This window comes from Doryrhamphus excisus, linkage group LG3, assembly GCF_037039965.1.
Source record: "Doryrhamphus excisus strain RoL-2023G ecotype Guam linkage group LG3, RoL_Dexc_Guam_v1.1, whole genome shotgun sequence".
NCBI lineage: Eukaryota > Metazoa > Chordata > Actinopteri > Syngnathiformes > Syngnathidae > Doryrhamphus > Doryrhamphus excisus.
The window spans coordinates 16,798,237-16,816,667 of record NC_136359.1 but is presented as its reverse complement, the minus strand read 5'-3'; the positions used below and the strand labels follow the sequence as shown (position 1 = coordinate 16,816,667).

The 18,431-nt window shown below is 40.0% G+C and overlaps 1 protein-coding gene across 2 annotated transcripts in view; it reads left to right on the top strand.

Annotated features, from left to right (window-relative positions):
• The window catches only part of wscd2 (WSC domain containing 2), a 79,868-nt gene that overhangs the window by 43,358 nt on the left and 18,079 nt on the right, over nt 1-18,431 (top strand). For both annotated transcript variants that reach the window (XM_058070036.2, XM_058070035.2), the window contains exons 2-3: nt 10,084-10,943; nt 16,262-16,376. In XM_058070036.2, the coding sequence (XP_057926019.1) occupies nt 10,565-10,943; nt 16,262-16,376 (494 nt within the window). In that variant the 5' untranslated portion in view covers nt 10,084-10,564. The remainder of the gene's footprint in view (nt 1-10,083; nt 10,944-16,261; nt 16,377-18,431) is intronic.

Here is an 18,431-nt window from a genome sequence, read left to right as displayed (position 1 = left end):
CACTGTGTGGAATAAGCTTTTACACAGGTGCCGTGCAGACTTTATTATGGCCCTGTTACTACCTCTGGAACTGAAAGATTTGCTGGTTGACTTCGTCCTACTATTCCTCGTCAGTGCTGATCACACAGAACAGCATCACAGCACAATGCTGGCTTAGGCCGACCAGTCAGTGTGTCGTTTCAGTATGTCTAGCTCCACAACAGCAGGGTGGTAAAAAATGACATGATGGTGATCATTTACTTTGACCAGCTTTTGAAAATGGGCATGAAAACCAAAGCAAATTTAACCAAGCTCTTTGTTTCTTGATGGAAAGATTATTGTTACTGTACTCCAATTAATGTATAACTTTTACAAGCTCTACTGATTGGGTCCTTGAAAAGGTGCAATAATAAATTTCTATGTTATCTTTATGGTTTATATTAGTGGATATTACACATTGAGAGGCACAAATGGACTCCTGCTGAACTCTATTTACTATAAAGATATGCCACAGCAGTTTCTTGATACTCACACTGCAAGCCCTGTTTTAAAATGGGGAGGTATTTATTTAATCTGGAGTGCACCGGGGATTTTAAGGTCTTGCCTCATCCACAACTATTCTTTTTTGGCAGTGAAGATTTGGGGAGTAGGAAATTGACTACATCTGTAGAACAAGCATGTAACTATCAGATAGATCAAAAAGTGACACACAATTAATCTTATCAAGGGACAATACAGCTGAAATTAAACCTCCATATAATTTTGATTAGTCAATATAGCTTGGAAAGCAGTTTTGTTTTCTGCTGTCTTCTGAAAATTTGTCAACACATTGTCTAAAGAGGTAGCAACACAAGCGAGCATGGACTTCACCCAGAGCTGCTCAGGTGGTCATTGATATCCTTTTCCACTACTCCTTGATTTCGCTTGAAGATGCCCCACTGGTGCTTAATTTGGTTCAGGTCTGAAGACACACTTGGCCACTCCATCACCTTCAGCTTCCTCAACAGGGCATCTGTCATTTTAGAGGTGTGTTTGGGCTCATTATCATGTTGGAAAACTGCCATGTGGCCTAGATACCAATGGATGGGGTCATTCTCTACTTCACAATGTGAACGTATAGTGACCATATTTCCACTACCGATGTTGTGCCAATATTGTCTGCACTTTGTAAACGCCGGCTTCTGAGCTCCATGGCACCAGCAGTACCTCTGACCAAGTGTGGGCGACAATGAGTGCTCCTCCTCGGACAGGCGAGTTGGAGGCAGTGCCCTCACATCCGGCTTCTCCACAGCTTCTCCAGCGGTGCCTACGTTATCTCTCTGAGTTCATACATGGTATTTCAGGGGGTTCCAAACAGTAGTTCTTAACCACTTTTCAAGTAGCTCTCCAAAGGGTTAATTTGTTAATTATCAACTCCTATACTGACTAAATTAGACTATATTTTATTTTATTTTATTTTATTTTATTTTATTTTATTTTATTTTATTTTATTTTTGGCAGACCATTTTAGAAATCTAAGGAAATTCAGCTGGAATAGGTGCAGATTCTTGAAGATCTAGAACGCTTTCTGTGTGAGTTGGATGTGTCGGAGAAGATTAATAAAAAAAAATACAGTGAATGTATTGTTAAACAGTAGAAGTTCAACTAAAATCACTGTTTTGCTTCCGTTGTCGTCTTTTTTTTAGTGCTAGGGGGTTTGCGACCCAAATGGTTCAGGCAGTAGGAAGAACCATTTTGTTGCGGTTTTTGGACTCTCCTTTCACTGCAGTTCATGTTGAGCAAGAAAAAACATTTATTTTAGTATGAACCTTATGTATGTATGTGTTAAGTACAGAAATAGACCCCGTAATTGAGACTGCGCTGTATAATCCGGTGTGCCTTATGGTGCGGAAAATATGGTATGCTTGTCCTTAATAATATGTTGTTTTTTGTGTTGAAAGAAATACATTTTGAAAATACATGTTCCCAACGTAACATAATAGCAATGGTAAATTTAATTACCTCGCAGATGAAAAAGGGTTGGGCACCCCTGCTTTAGATAGATAGCTATGTAGATTATCCGGTGGTGGAAATAAGGCAATATATGCACCTGATAAATATTTCACTTTTCCATTTAAACTGTGGTGACGGCTAAATGAAATGTTCACCTTGGGCTATTGTCTCTGCAAAGCACTTCCCCTTATTCCACGTATTTATTTTGTTTCATCATTACTTTGTCTTAGATGAGATTGTACTTTATTTATCCCACAAGAAGGACGTTTTAGATGTCTATTGCGTCGCTCTGTTAAATCCTCAGGAGTCAAAATCTTAGATTCCCATCACTTTTTCTTTGAGATGCTCTCAGTCACAAGTGATATTGTGTTCCTGTGAACACCCCAGGAGGTGTTGATCTACAGATCTGTCTTGCTCAAGTCTACTCCTGGTCAATGAGTCCCAAGACGGATAGGAATAATATTTATGGTTTGACTTGTGGAGCCTTTTGCCTGCAGCACAGGCCGAGCGAGCTGTCATCCCGCTCACCATCGATGAACTTTGATGTTAGCTCTCCTAAATCCTTTCTGATTAAATATTTGCTGGCTCATTTATTATGAATGTGACTAAATGGTCAGTCAGTCCGTGGGTTCATGTCCGCTCTGCTGCAGCAATTGATATGATTTGGAAAAAAGACCTCTATGGAACGTCATGTCTGTTTAAATTTCTTCTCTCTGTGAGTTGTTGTTGTCAGAAGTCCCGTCTAAATTTTATTTGCTGATTTTCTCGATTATGTGTAAACGTGTGACATGCTCATATATGCATCTAATAGCATATACAGTACACTTGAAATGTACCTCTATGTACAGCTGTTAAAAATAGAGGCGTACATGCACAAGCAGCTAATTCCATGATTGATCATGTCCTTGATGGTCCACCACTTTCGCCGTCATTGACAAAGTCTAGAAATTAGTAGGATACATCAAAGTGTGTCACACTATTCCTGGAGGATACAGTCGTTTTACTTTAAGGAGCACCAGCAGCAGTTCACATTTTACCTTTGCAATTCAGATCACATATAAGCATGTTCCAGTGTTGTCTAATTAGGAAATAATCGCGAGGTATTAGTTAAATTGTGTTGTCCCGAGCTAACATGCCACCTGCACATACAGTACACAATGTAAACACATACACTTATTTAGCAACATCCAGTACTGTGTATAAATCTGAGGTCAATTGTTTTAATGAACATTTTCATTTTCACAGTTGGCCGAACTTCGAAAAAGTATTTTGTAGATGTATGGCAAATGGACCAAAGAATATGCTACATTTTAGTGAGGATCTCAAAATCAGATCCATTGATTAATTGAAAAGATAATCCACCGATTAACTCATTGACTGACAGCCATTTTCAGACAAGAGCGCTCCATACTGCCTGAGTTTTGGGGCATTTTTGGTGAACTTTCCAGACCCACAAAATATTGAGTTTTAGGACTACATAAACATTGATTATGTAAAGACGCTTATTTCATCAGAAAAAAGTTTGGTTTTAGCTTTATAAACAGTAATCAGCAAAAAAGGAAAAAGAAAATCAGCTTTTTTTTGCAGAGAAGCAAATTCAAGCAGAACATTTTTGTTTAAGTGAACAGTTAAGTTAACTGAACAGTTGTTTACTTTTATGAAACAACAAAAGCAACACAAGAAAAAGTAATTTGATCTAATCTGTGACTAAAATAAATTTAGTCACAGATTTAGAGCATAACACAAAATAAACATCTATTTAAAGATGTTTGCTGTGTTTGAAGTATTTCCAGATGTGTACATATGTGTAAACTATAGACGTGCGTGTGTGCGCACAACAACGGCGTCACCTACGTCACCCAGTATCCTTTGCGATCGCGACAGAGCCACGGCCAGACAAACTGTGTGCCAGTGTAAGCTGTCTTGTCTTGTCTTTGCTGCATTTGTCGCCATTTCCCTCTGTCAGAACGCGATTCACCAACATCTGTCTTCCAAGCTGCTGCTTGGAGGAAAATAGAACTGTTGACTGTTGCCCCCCACTGGGACAGAAATACATTGCCTACAAGTCTGAAATTAAAACACAAGATGCATCAGATTTTGATCTGTCGATGTCAATAGATGTCTTTGGCAGTCAATTAGTTAATTAGTTATTAAAATAATCATTAACTTCCCCCTCACCACTATGTAAGTGATATTTCCATAGAGGTGCAGAATGTGACAATGATTTACCACATGAAGAAATGCAGACAAGTGTTACCATTTTCAATACAAAACATATTGCTCCCAACCTCCGCACTACATAGTCATGATGGCAACCATTGAGGTTGTCTCTTTAGTGTGAATATGCAAGCATTAACAATATGAATTGAGACAAAAGCATCAGTCTCATCTCATCTAAAGTCTCTCAACATTTTTCATAGTTCATTTGGTTTTGTGGCCTTGAAGAGCAAAGTGAGTCTCCAGTTCTGATTCTTTAGTCCGGAGCTTCCTTTTTTAGTGATGAGCTCCTACAACATCGTGGAACATAAGAAAGTTCTGGACCAGTTGGATGCTATATATTTTCAGGTACTATTTCCGGCTCCGTTATGAAGAAGTGTACTTTTCTATTTCCACCTGCTAACTGTAGGGCATCACATTCGGCTATGATTACATTTTTCTATGACAAATAAATTATCCCGTTTCAAACAATGGCTCACTGTTTCGCTAGTTGGTCTTGTACTATGAATCATCTTGAAATATGAATCATTTGCACTCAGTGGGCAAAATAATGTTAGCGGGCTGAAGAACTGCCATGGTTACAAAAAGAGTGTAGGAGTAGTAGCAGTTTGCAAGCTGTGTATACAGCTGTGTACAATCAGAATTCATCTGATCATTGTATTTAAATTTTTTTTTGGGGGGGGTCACTAGCTCTAAAGCTGTCTATGTAGGAAAGGATTCATAATCAAAGGAGGCTATACTCTATTTATTCATTTAATGGCTCAGCAAGATCAGATCAATACTCCTCATGTCTGCTAAATAAACTATATTTCAAGCCAGCTGCAAGAAAAAAGTTTGCTGCAATCGCTTTTAGTACACTACAATGTGTTTCTCTTTAGGATTAAACAATACAGCACAATGATTAATGAGAGGTGGAGGACAGCGCTCACCATGTTTTCAGTCCTTGTAAGCTATGCTGGATAGAAACTGGATAAAACTAGTTTTATTATATTGCATGAAAGAGAAAATAGATGACATTTATTCTTTTGCTTTAAAATGTGGTTGGCTATTTCAGTGATATAGCAGTTTGTGAAAATGTTGCTATTTTGTGGAAATGGTGTGGCATCCCACATTATTCAGTGTTGCAGTGGGCAAGCAAATTCATGTTTTTTGGGTCATATTCTAGGTTAGTCTTTTTTAAGACCAGGGTAAGGGTTAGGATATAGTGTGTGCTAGTCCAGTGTGATGATTAGGGTACATTTACAAACTACACTAATGGTCAAGATAAATCTGACCTAATATCCATTTTGTGCGGTTACTATCCCAAGGAAAGAGGCAACATAAACACTTTGACCTTGTCATAAAAATGAGTACACATCTCAGATTTCAGCAACCATTTTTAGAACAGTACAGTCAGTTAGTTACAAACACAAATGTGGTAAGTGAATTTCCATGAAGTAGGTTTCTCTATTTTCATTTATTCATTTTATACCGCTTATTCTCACTAGGGTTGCAGGCATGCTGGAGCCTATCCCAGCTGTTTTCAGGTGAGAAGCGGGGTACACCCTGGACTGGTCGCCAGCCAATCACAGGGCACATATAGACAAACAACCATTTACACTCACATTCATACCTATGGACAATTTGGAGTCACCAATTAACCTAGCATGTTTTTGGAATGTGGGAGGTTTCCGGAGTACCCGGAGAAGAACATGCAAACTCCACACAGAGATGCCCAAGGGTGGAATCTAACACAATTCCCTGTGAAGTGTTTGAACAAAAATGAAAACAATAAACCCACATGGTAATGGGATTAGGTACAATCTGAGCTTGTTCAAATAAGGGTTAGGGGCTAATACTCCATTCAAACCATAGAAAGTAATCGTATATTCTAGCCTAGTCCAGTATGTGTCCCGGGACATTTAACAGCCTCAGGCACACAGACCTTAATCAGGCACTGACAGTACATTTTTTTGCTATTTCATTTGTTTCATGTGAACAAATGAGACTCTAATGGACATTTTATATCGTGCTGCCCTGACCTCACTAAAGTGATTTAGCGATGTATTGACCCGCAACACCCATCATTTTTTAAGTTCAACATTTAGTGTTTGGCATTTTGGAAATTAATTTGACCTAGGAAAAGAGATTTGGTAAAAGTGAGCCCAATTAACATGCAGACATCAGTAATGAAATCCCTTTTAGGTGTGTCAAAGTCATTCTTAAGGACACACATGGAAAGTTTACACATCGTTTAGGAGTCAAACAGGGTGAGGGGTGTCTTTGTGCAGAATGTGATCTGTTTCTCCTTGAGGGATTCAGACTGTGGACCAGCAGAGGGTAGCTGTACATGGGGGGGTGGTGGTCTGATTTCAATAAGGTCTCAGGTGACAAGCATTCTGCAGTTTTGTCCTGGTGGCAGACAAGAGTCACAAAGTTGCATGTCCCCTTGAATAGTTTGGAAAATTCTCAGAGGGGCGTCTTGTTTGCACCTGCCAATTATTACCACACAGATTTGTCCCGAAATAAAGGACTTCTTTGTAGGAGACTACAAGATTTAACCCCAAATGCATGAAACCCTGAGAAGTAGGTATACAGTGGCGCCAATATGAAATTGATAATTTAAAATTGAATGTCACGTTTACCTTTACTCAAGACTCTTGTTGCCAACGACTGATGAGTAGCAGCAGGGGGGAGCCACGGGGATGCTACCGCAGTATTTTTGCTACGCCTTCTTTTTAAAATTTTCTCACCTTATTCTTCAAAGTGCTGGCAGTCGTGTTATTCAAAATGCACAGACATTAACAGTGTGCTCACGTAACTTTGTTTACATATACTGAAGCATTCACACACATGCACAAGACACTTTATGACACATGACACATGATGCAACCACACGTCAGTATGCTACAATTTGCAGCTTCCTTTGTTTTCATGGGGGTTATTTTGCAGTAAAAACAGAACGTGTCTGAAAGCCTATTTACTTAACACTACGCAGTGCATTTGACCGCCTCATCACATGAACAGTCACATTAACAGCGCAGGGAGCACAGTGCTTGATAGCTCCTGCCTAGACAGGGAGAAAGGGGAACATACCTGTCAACACTCCCGTTTTTCCTCTATTCTGTATTCTGCACGGCACCATTGCAGATGACATTGGAGATTTTTGGGACGTTGGTGACATTGGGGCGTGGCTTATGACAATGCCCAGCGAGCCACATGTTTCTGTTAATAGCTTGACGAATTACCCTACCTGTACCTGTACTTTTTTTTGGGGGGGGGGTTAACACTTTTTTAACTGTTTTTTTTTTTAATTTTCCCAGGAAATTCCTCATATTTTCAAATGCAAATATGAACAGAGAAGGAGAAGGAAACAAAGTTACACACATACTGTAAGATTAAGATTAAGATATGCCTTTATTCGTCCCTCAGTGGGGAAATTTGTATTGCACAGCAGCAAGAGTACAGAGTCAGTTAAGCAGTACGAAATACACAGTATAGAAAACTAAACAATATAAACAACCGAAATATTAACAATTTCCCCAGAGTTATATACAATACAGTATTTAGATAATATGAAACGAGATGAGATATATGACCAGTCTATACACTGAGATCTTGTTAGAGAGTTAATATGAGGCATTATGGAAATACACATAGAACTTAGTATATTGAAATACTTCACATAGAACTTAGTATATCTATAGCGTTCGCAATAGCGAACCACTATTCATTCTTCACAGATACTGCGTCCAATGAGTAGATCCTTTTTTTGGGCACTTGATTCCACGGAATAATATATGGGCAAAGTAAATAGTTTGTTTGGCATCAAAAAACATTATTTTGAGCTATACTTATGGCAATAAATGATAAAACAATGTGCCAAGGAACAGGTCTGTGTCTGTGACCTTAATCAGAGTTTATAAGCACTTATCAAAAAGCATATAAGAAATCTCAATATATAATTCATGCTATTTATAAATAATTAAAGATGAAAAGGATGAAAGTGAAATAAATGTCTCATGCTAGCATTTGTAAAGTACATAGTAAATATAACATAGTATGCCACAATAATTTGACACATTTTATTGATAATATTGTTATACAGTAAATGTGACACATGGCACATTATGCATACTATTAATTTTACATGAGTATCTATCTTATGCACAGTGGGGTCCTTATACACTGTAAATCATGATTGGAATGAAGGATGACCTATAGCATTTTAATGTTGTAATAAAATGCAGAATAGGAACGATACGGGTGACAACAACGTATTAATTAGGGTTCTATTCCATTTAGGTTTTCAGGAGACAACTTCCTACCACATTAAATGGCGCAGTTTGTTGTTAACACATTGTATGACTTTATTTTATTTGTTTTTAATTTTGTGTATTGTTTCAATATTGTTAATTTTGTCATACAAAATTGTAGGAATTGTTCTAAGGTAAATTCATCTACATACTGTCCAAGAATATCCAAGTATGCAACAAAAGTGCAGTATAAGGATATATTCAATACATGTTTTTTAGGATTTTCTTCCTTTTTTGTGTGTTCTCTCATGTGTCCTGTAATAAAGGGACTGGATAGTTATATATGGAAGTGTCTACATTTAGAACATTTAATATTACTGTAACCAATACAAAAACATTTGTAATTCCGCTTTACTACAGACCACTCATTGTGTGCACTGAAATCCTACTGTGTCCCACAAAAAATACTGCATAGTCTTTCCACATTTCATATGACCATGAGTTCTTAAAGGCTAAACGACCTGCATTTAAATCGCTTCTCTCGCCCCCTCAAGGTGCTCTAAGCTCTTTTACAATGCCGTCACATTCACAACATGATATTGGTGCATGTTGCCATACAAAGAACGTCAGCAGTTTATTTACACAAGGCCAAATAGGGGCTTTGTACTTTACTTAAGTGTATGTAGACATAACGAGAGAGGAACTGCCACCTCGGCTGGTGATTTATAATTTTTTTTATGTCTCAGATTTTGTGTTGGCTGCATGGTGGACGGGTGGTTAGCACGCAGGCCACACAGCTAGGAGACCTAGCTGGTCTTAGGGTTCGATTCCCCACTCAGGCATCCCTGTAGTGAGTTTGCATGGTCTCCCTGTGCATGCGTGGGTTTTTTCCTCCCACATTCCAAATTGTCCATAGGTATGAATGTGAGTGTGAATGGTTGTCTATATGTGCTCTGTGATTGGCTGGCCACCAGTCCAGGGTATACCCCGCTCTCTCCCGAAGACAGATGGGATAGGCTCCAGCATACCCGTGACCCTCATGGGGATGGATGGATAGATTTTGTGCTCATTTGTTTTCTCCCATTAATCATCTTAAACACAGTTTTCCTTTTGCTAAAGTTGTGCATAAAGTATGTATCTTTCATAACCTGTACACAACAACAATTTATGTTCGCACATACTCTAAAGGGCTTATAATATTACTGAACTAAATTATGGCAGTTCTGTGTTCTTACAAGACTTCACTCATGAAGCAGTGATTTTACTTTTGCTGATGTTTTGTTGCTCTGAATACTTTTCAGCCTCTGAACATTATCATCGCCTCATCATCTTGACTGAGAATGTTTGTAATTTCTGTGCATTCCTCCTCCCAAAAGACATTAGTGAAAGTGCCAAAGGGTAGAGTTTTGTTTTTGTTTTTTCCCTTCCGGCTTAACCCAGTTTATTAAAGACAAAGTAACTTGTACAAGTTGAGCTCCTTGAAGTGAAGCTTTCCGCCTTTTTGGAAAATAACACAGCTCTCACAGCGTTTTAATTGTTTTCATTCCTATTTTTATTGTGTTATATGACATTGTTTTTAACTGCTTGGCAGATGTCAATTGGTGAAAGAGCAAGGAACAACATGTCCACTCATTTCTCCATTTTTGTGTTCTTTCTGCAGATGGTTAGTCATGCCATAACTCTCTTGGATCCCCATAAAGAGCTGACCACTCAAAAGGTGAAAGGATTTCAGCTTGGCCACTAAATAAAACCCTCTTCCTGCTGCACAGCGTGGGAGAAAGTGCCACGGCGGTGCTATGGCATCTCTGTAGGCTGATAACCGGCGTGAAAGCAGTTTTAAGTGATCATCTTTCACTCCTTTCATACTGGCTGCACAGAACAAGCACGCTTGGCTTGTGCTGTCAACAGGAAAGGAGCAGACACTAGCATGGACACTCACAGGTGGATGTAAGGCTTTTTCCTCAGGAGACACACAGGAGAAGTCATGCAATTGTCTGGATGACCTTCATACCAGATTAACACATCAAGACTGTCTTTATTTTAATGAGAGCTTTTTGTCAGTAGGAAGCAGAAAGAGCTGCTGCTGATTTGTCTGCTGCATGAGTGTTCATCACTGGGCCCCTGTGCTCCAGTGAGCCAGCATGGCTAAACCTCTGCTGAAGATACAGCGTTATTTCCGCAGGAAACCTATCCGCTTCTTTACCCTCATCCTGCTCTACCTGACTGCTGGAAGCCTGGTCCTCCTGCACTCTGGCTTTGTTGGAGACAGCGGCCCCGGAGGGCGAGGAGGGCATGACACTGTGGTCGCCTCAGACATGGGCAGCCAGACTGTGTCATCAGATAGTCGAGGGCTTGGCATCATGCGTGTATTTAAGGAGGCTCACAGGTCTGGACGAGGCTATGCTCCCCTGTGGAAAAAAAAGACCAGTATGTCCATAGAGGGCAAAGATGGAGACTACTCCAACAACTGGAACCGTGCACTGAAAGCACGCAATGCAAAGGACATGGACGACGAAAGAGGTGGGCTATACGTAAACGTACTGTCATGTTGTCATACACTTTTTAGTTTGCCGTTTTTTTCCACATCTCACACTCCAACTTTATGTGAAGAAATCACACCTACGTACGCGGCGAGTTTTACACCAGAGGACATAAATCATATTTGTTCACTCACTAGCCGAATTTTAATTGAGGCAATCATTGCAACGTGCTAATTATTACGTGGAAATTGTTGTAATAATTGAATCATTTCAATAACAACCCCTTGTTGTTTTTATAAGTTACTAATTAAAATTCTCTAGTAATGATTCAGCATTTTTTTTAATTTTGATTTATATAGGGCTGCACGGCGGTCGAGTGGTTAGCGCACAGGCCTCACAGCTAGGAGACCAGGGTTCAATTCCACCCTCGGCCATCTCTGTGTGGAGTTTGCATGTTCTCCCCGTGCATGCGTGGGTTTTCTCCGGGTACTCCGGTTTCCTCCCACATTCCAAAAACATGCTAGGTTAATTGGCCACTCCAAATTGTCCATAAGTATGAATGTGAGTGTGAATGGTTGTTTGTCTATATGTGCCCTGTGATTGGCTGGTGACCAGTCCAGGGTGCACCCCGCCTCTCGCCCGAAGACAGCTGGGATAGGCTCCAGCACCCCCGCGACCCTCGTGAGGAAAAAGGGGTAGAGAATGAATGAATGAATGATTTATATAGAAAGGGACAATACATATGAATCAACATTTGATCTGTAAATATGTGAGATTGTAGCCTGTGGCTAATTTACATCTTCGGTCCTGGGGTAGGCTGATATTAAAATGAAAAAGAAACCCATAAAAAAACAGTACATAAAATACCGATATTAAAATGTTCATGCCAAAGGTGCTGTTGTGGATTCCACGCTGCCTCAAGTTCATTTTATACACCACACGGATACATACAACCATTAATAACATCCATATTCCACCCTTTTACACCAATGCCTATAAATTATGGTTACAGTTTTGACCGTCCAGCAGCCATTTTTCAGGGCCTCATTAAATGATGCTTGTGTTACAAGTTTTTTGTTATATTCACAAGACTCGTGTTCCTGGTTTAACTTGCTTGATAGGAAAAAGGGTTACCCAGTCACACTTTTACTGAATGGTACCAAACTAGAGCCAGGCAGGGGTGTCCAAACATTTTCCACCGAGGTCTGTATACTAAAAATCAAAGAATATGGGGGGCAAAGCTTTGTTTTATTATTAGTTATTATTATCAACATTTCCTGTGATTGGCTGGCGACCAGTCCAGGGTGTACCCCGCCTCTCGCCCGAAGACAGATGGGATAGGCTCCAGCACCCCCCGCGACCCTCGTGAGGAAAAAGCGGTAGAAAATGAATGAATGAATTATCAACATTTCAGGTTCTTCGCTTTATATTTTGCCTTTTTTTGCTATATTTTGAGAGGAGATGTTGCTTGGTTATTAAGGATGTTGTAATCAAGAAATGAATCAGCTATTCAATTTATTACATTTTCCGAATTGATTAGAATATATTTTGGTAACATTCTGCAATGGTTTTTATGGATGTTTTTTTATATTCCTTAAACAATTCCAGTTGCAACCACCTGGAGCTTTGCCACTTACCAAGACTCAGTAATATGATATTGATCAAAGTCACCTCTAATTGCGTACTGCTCAATGATAATGATTGACAATTTGTAAAGATATCGGATGATGATTAAGTCCTTGTCTGAGAAAGAACCTCTTGAGAGTTCTGCGCCGTCGCGTGTCAGATGTGCTGCACGTTGCCACACTGAAAGCTGAAGAATCACAACATCTAAATAACTAAATAGCAAGATTCACTGCCTCTTCATAAACTCTGTAACAACAAATTCCCCTAACAATTGTTGTTGGTTTTTATATTGTGCATTAAACACCTGCATTATCTTGCAGCATTCACAGCCTTATAAAGTCTCATATTAGGACAGTAAGTGTCTGTCCAGGGTCAATAACTGCCATTTAATAATGTCAATATACTGCCAAAACCTGTTAGTATGTAATTTAAATTAACGATAGTGTAAATTAGCTCTGGCAGTACGGTGGCGCATGTGATTCGGATGTCTGCCTCACAGCCTGGGGTCGAAATTTGGCTCAGACCTGTCTATGTGGAATTTGCATGATCCCCATGCTTATATGTGTCCTTTGACTGACTGGGGACAGGATTATTTGTAGAAAAGAATGAGTTAATTAACTAATTGTATGGTTTAATTTATGTCTTTTTCCATCCCTCATGTCATGTCGCTGTAAAAAAATTAGTAAAGGATAAAAAACCAGATCAGTACAAAGATTTAATATAATCAAAATTTGCTCTATGATCACGCAACCAATTCTTATTAACTGCACAAGCCGCATCTTGTGTAATAATAATACATAAATGTTTGTATTATTGACCTGCATTTAACGGGCACACCACACAGCTAGGAGACCCGCGTTCGATTCCCCTTACGGACATCTCTGTGTGGAGTTTGCATGTTCTCCCCGTGCATTTTCTCCGGGTACTCCGGTTTCCTCACACATTCCAAAAACATACATGCAATTGTTTGTCTATAGGTGTATCCCGCGTCTCGCCTAAAGACAGACAGAATAGGCTACAGCATGCCTTGTTAGGTTTGAAGGTTTGAAGCATGATAGTTTTAAAGGGAATACACTTGACCCTTGCCATTTTGCAGTCCAAATTTTGTGGCTTCACTCTATCACAGCTTTTTTTAAAAATGACCCATTATATTATTGTTGTTTCATCATGGTTGACTACGGCCTACAAAAAATATGAAATGTAATTAAATTGAAAATATTGAAGATATTATATTGAACAAATTAAGCATTTTCATTCATGAAATAGTAATTGCATGAACATACAAGTATCAGACATTCTTAAGAATCGTTCAAAGTTGTGATATGTAGTATTGTACACTGGTCACTAGTTGTCAGTAATGTTACATTGATGAAGTACCCTGTCCAGAAAAAACAACATGGAACTCTCCCAATGCCAACGTGTAAGTCTATGTTACATCTTATTAATGCCTAAATGTCTAATATGCCTTGTGTTATTATGTCAACTATATTGGCAATACGGGTGTATAAATAATAAAGGTGACTATGGGGTGTCACTTCATGTTTAGAGGGATCTAATGATGTTAAAAACCATATTTAGAAGCTCATAAGCAGGTTTCTGTGATTGGCTGGCGACAAGTCCAGGGTGTACCCCGCCTCTTGCCCAAAGACAGATGGGATAGGCTCCAGCATGCCCGCGACCCTCGTGAGGTTTTCTACAAAAATATTCAATTTATTAAGAAGGAATCCTACTTGTCAAATTAATGGTCGGGTCTGCAACCAATTAAACGTGATAAGCGAGGGATCACTCTACAATGGAACAAAATATAAAAATTCCCCATGAGGTGCAGTGGTGTTGACACAAAGTAGCATCAAAGCAGACTGTTAGATTACAAATATGGATCATTTGCATGCTAAAATGCTGCACGAGAGAAGCAATCTGAGCTCATTTATTTTGTTTTGTTACTGTGCAAATGTACTAAAATTGCACATGAGAGGTGACAACATTTTTAATAGAGCACCTCAATTCCCTTCCATCACTGCTGTCAAAGAGTGGAAGACACACCAAAGCACTGCGGTGTCGCCATTAGCATTCAGCAATGTGACTAACCTTTCTAGCTGAAAGTCATTTTCTGTAGGACAATAAGAAAATGGCTGTATTTTCTATTGTATAATGTGCACGCTCATTTTATCACTTAAAGTCACTCCAGGCTCCCCTTAACTTGCACTGAGAGGAAGATAACACACACTCCACACACACTCTTTGTGTTTCCATTTATTCATTCATGGCATCCTAAAATAGATCTCAAAAAGCATGTATTTCCCCCCTGCTCCATTGTGACTGTGTGGGATTCAGGTTTGCACCCATTAACAGTGCTGGCAGCAATAGCGTTATTATGATTGAATAACATGGCAGGATTCAAATAGATATATGATAGTGTTCTAAATGTGGGGGCTGCTTTGCTGAGGAGAGAGTTGCATGAGACCTTTTGTGAGGCTGGAGAAGGATCAGTCTGCTGGAGGACATAAAAATGTTATTTCACTACAAAAGCTGTGTTCAATTTTGTAAGCAACCACTCGGACTATATATCATTATTTAATATGTCAGCAGGGAAGGTGTTTTTCTCCCCAGGATGGCCTTGGAAACCAACATGTTTACACGATACATTCGAGCTTCGGGTTATCTGATCACACCAAGGTCTTTTCGATCTGCCTCCCCCCTGTCCTTTTCCCCCCCAAATTTCAAACCTCATAAGAGTGCTGCAGAATGTGATGATTGACTACTTAGCAACTTGAATGCGTTGGCTTGCTCTCATCGTTTTACATCCGCACCCTCTCATTACTCCGTAACCATCTTCACAATCCTGTTATGCAGGAGTTAAGAGACTTTTAGCCTCCTCTCACTCTGACTGCACTCATTCTCGCTGGCTCGGAATCTCATTTGGAGCGAATATTGCAGCTCTTCTTGTCGCCGCAGCACACATGAACACATTTGCACTGCACGGTGCAATCGCACAGGATGTAGTGCGGAAACGGTAGGATGACAGTGGGAGAAGGAAGAACGAATAGCTGTGGCGTGGATCTGCTAGAGTCACGTCATTGTGGAGCACTATTCACTAGCATGGAGCGCTCGCATTTTAAAACCATAATAACACAGCATACTCAACCGAGATCATTTGTTTTTTTATCCATTGTTTAATCTGCATTGACTTATTTTTTCCCATCTGAACAGTAGTTACTAGGAAGATTAGAGCCCAGTCAAATGCGGACCTTTAAACCACAACAATTAAAGTAATGCAGGGAGAAAGACGATGGCCGTCCCATTTAGCTCTTAGCACAGGCTCAGAGAGGTAATGACACAGCACAGATGGCATTAGGATTGTTTGGTAAAGGTTCAGCTGAGCTCTGTTGCTCAGACTAACTGTATGTCATTAAAGAGGAAGCTAGCGCTTCACTGAAGCCCAACATGCCCCCGCTTCCACGTACACAAAAATGCAAAGCTGAAGGCCACTACAGTTGCCGGCCACTAGAAGGGGATATGCGTCTTCATAAATAAATAAAGATTCTGCCCCAGTTTGAACTCCTCATGCACTCTCTTACAATGCATGAAGTCGGACCAAAGTGACTTTTTTGTTTAACTTTAGTCATTTAGTGTAATGCCAGGAATACCATGTATAATGAATGCATATATACTGCTTTGGTTTTTACTGCACCTTTAACTAACTCATTCTCATTTCTTTTTCATTTTCAACAGCAAAATATATCGGCTGCTACGTTGATGACACACACAAGAGGGCCCTAAAAGGAGTTTCGTTTTTGGACTACAAAAAAATGACTGTATTTCGTTGCCAAGACAATTGTGCAGAGAGGTATGAGTAACAACAAACACTTATCTATTCTTGGCCCTCATGTCAGGCTGATTAAAAAGGTTCTCCCTCATTACTGGAGGTGTTGGATTCGGAACACCTCCCAATGAAAAAACATACGGACATTGATGTACCTTTGCCTCGTGCCATTATGCTGCTTTGAACTGCTGAAGCTCATGGAGCAGGCTGGCACTTTATTGTTCTGTAAAGCCAAAATGGCACACATTCTATTAGAATAAACAGGCAACAAGGTGGAAGTGTGGAAAGCATGTCTGCCTCTGTATGAGGAGCTTGCATGTTTGGTTGGGTTTTTCAGAGTTTGGCCACCGGTTTAGGGTATACACAACCGGGATAGACTTCAGCTGACCTGTAGAACAAATTAATATTTCTCAGTAGCCAAAATTGTAGCTACACATGTACATCAATCTAATGCAAGGCAGCCTTTATAAAGGTCTGCCTTGCCTTTGATTCCCTGCTTGGGCATCTCTGTGTGTATGTTCTAAGGAGTACTCCGGCTTCCTCCCACATTCCAAAAACATGCATATTAGGTTCATTGACGACTCTATATGTTTGTCTCTATGTGCCCTGTGATTGGCTGGCGACCAGTCCAGGGTGTACCCTGCCTCTCGCCCAAAAAGCTGGGATAGGCTTCAGCATGCCAACGATCCTTGTGAGGATAAGGGGTATAGAAAATTGATTAAAAGGGATAGATGATTCCTCTTTTATGAATGGAAGAGTTTCTTAGTTAGATCATAGAAAACCGTCTAAATATGTTTTTTAACATTGCTCTCTTTGTCATGAAGTAACATCTTTAGTAGTCACCTTTGTACTACATATAGTAGACATTCATTCATTCATTTTCTACCACTTTTCCTCACGAGGGTCGCTGGCTGTGCTGGAGCCTATCCCAGTTGTCTTTGGGCGAGAGGTGGGGTACACCCTGGACTGGTCGCCAGCCAATCACAGACACAGGCACATAGAGACAAACATATAGAGTCGTCAATGAACCTAATATGCATGTTTTTGGAATGTGGGAGGAAGCCAGAGACAAACAACCATTCACACTCACATTCATACCTATGGACAATTTGGAGTCGCCAATTAACCTAGCATGTTTTTGGAATGTGGGAGGAAACCGGAGTATCCGGAGAAAACCCACGCATGCAACGCCACACAGAGATGGCCGAGGGTGGGATTGAACCCTGGTCTCCTAGCTGTGAGGTCTGCGCACTAACCACTCGACCGCCATGCAGCCTATAGTAGACATAATAAGAGTAAATAAGCCATATGAGACATAAATAAGACACATGCTTCAGTGCCTTTAATTTGAAAGCCAGAAGTGAGCTGTGTGTGTTGAGAATGTGTCTTGGGGCACGAATAAATGTGCCTCTTGTCTTTTTAACACATTGTTAGCAAGTATTGTTTAACTAAAAATGAAAGCAGTAATACACAACACGATGTAAACACTCATTCAGCCAGAGTTGCACACACACAGCCACACTAGTATGCTCTGCTAAACTAAGATAATCCCGCCAGCTTCCATTTGCGCTCCGGAAGAGAGGACTTTCCACATTTTTTTCACCACCGTTTTGACATGTTTAGTTCGGGAGAGGGCGGGTTAGTGTTTGTGAGGAGATTCTGACACAACCAATGCTTCTCGTTTTGATGATATAATTTCATTCACATTATTTAACTTTCCACAATATTCAATGTTTAACAGTAAATGCTGTGATTCCATTAACGCGTAGCCACACTTTAAAGCAGTTAATTTCTAGAAAAACCACTGTAGGAACACAGGTGTGGATTAACCTAGTAAAGTGGACCATAAGTGTTTAAGCACTTGCTTTCAAACCTTCCATCCTTCTCTCTTACTTGTGCTGCAGCGGGTTTTTGTTTATGAGAGACCCGGGAGCAAATGTGCACAAAGCTCCATGAAGAAATGGTTTTCTGACTTTTGGTGTAGATGAAATTGACTAGCCAAGCCAGAACCTCACCCTCCATCACCTTTGTGATGATTTAGTCGGCCGTCTGTGGGCTAGAACTTAACACATCTCTCTG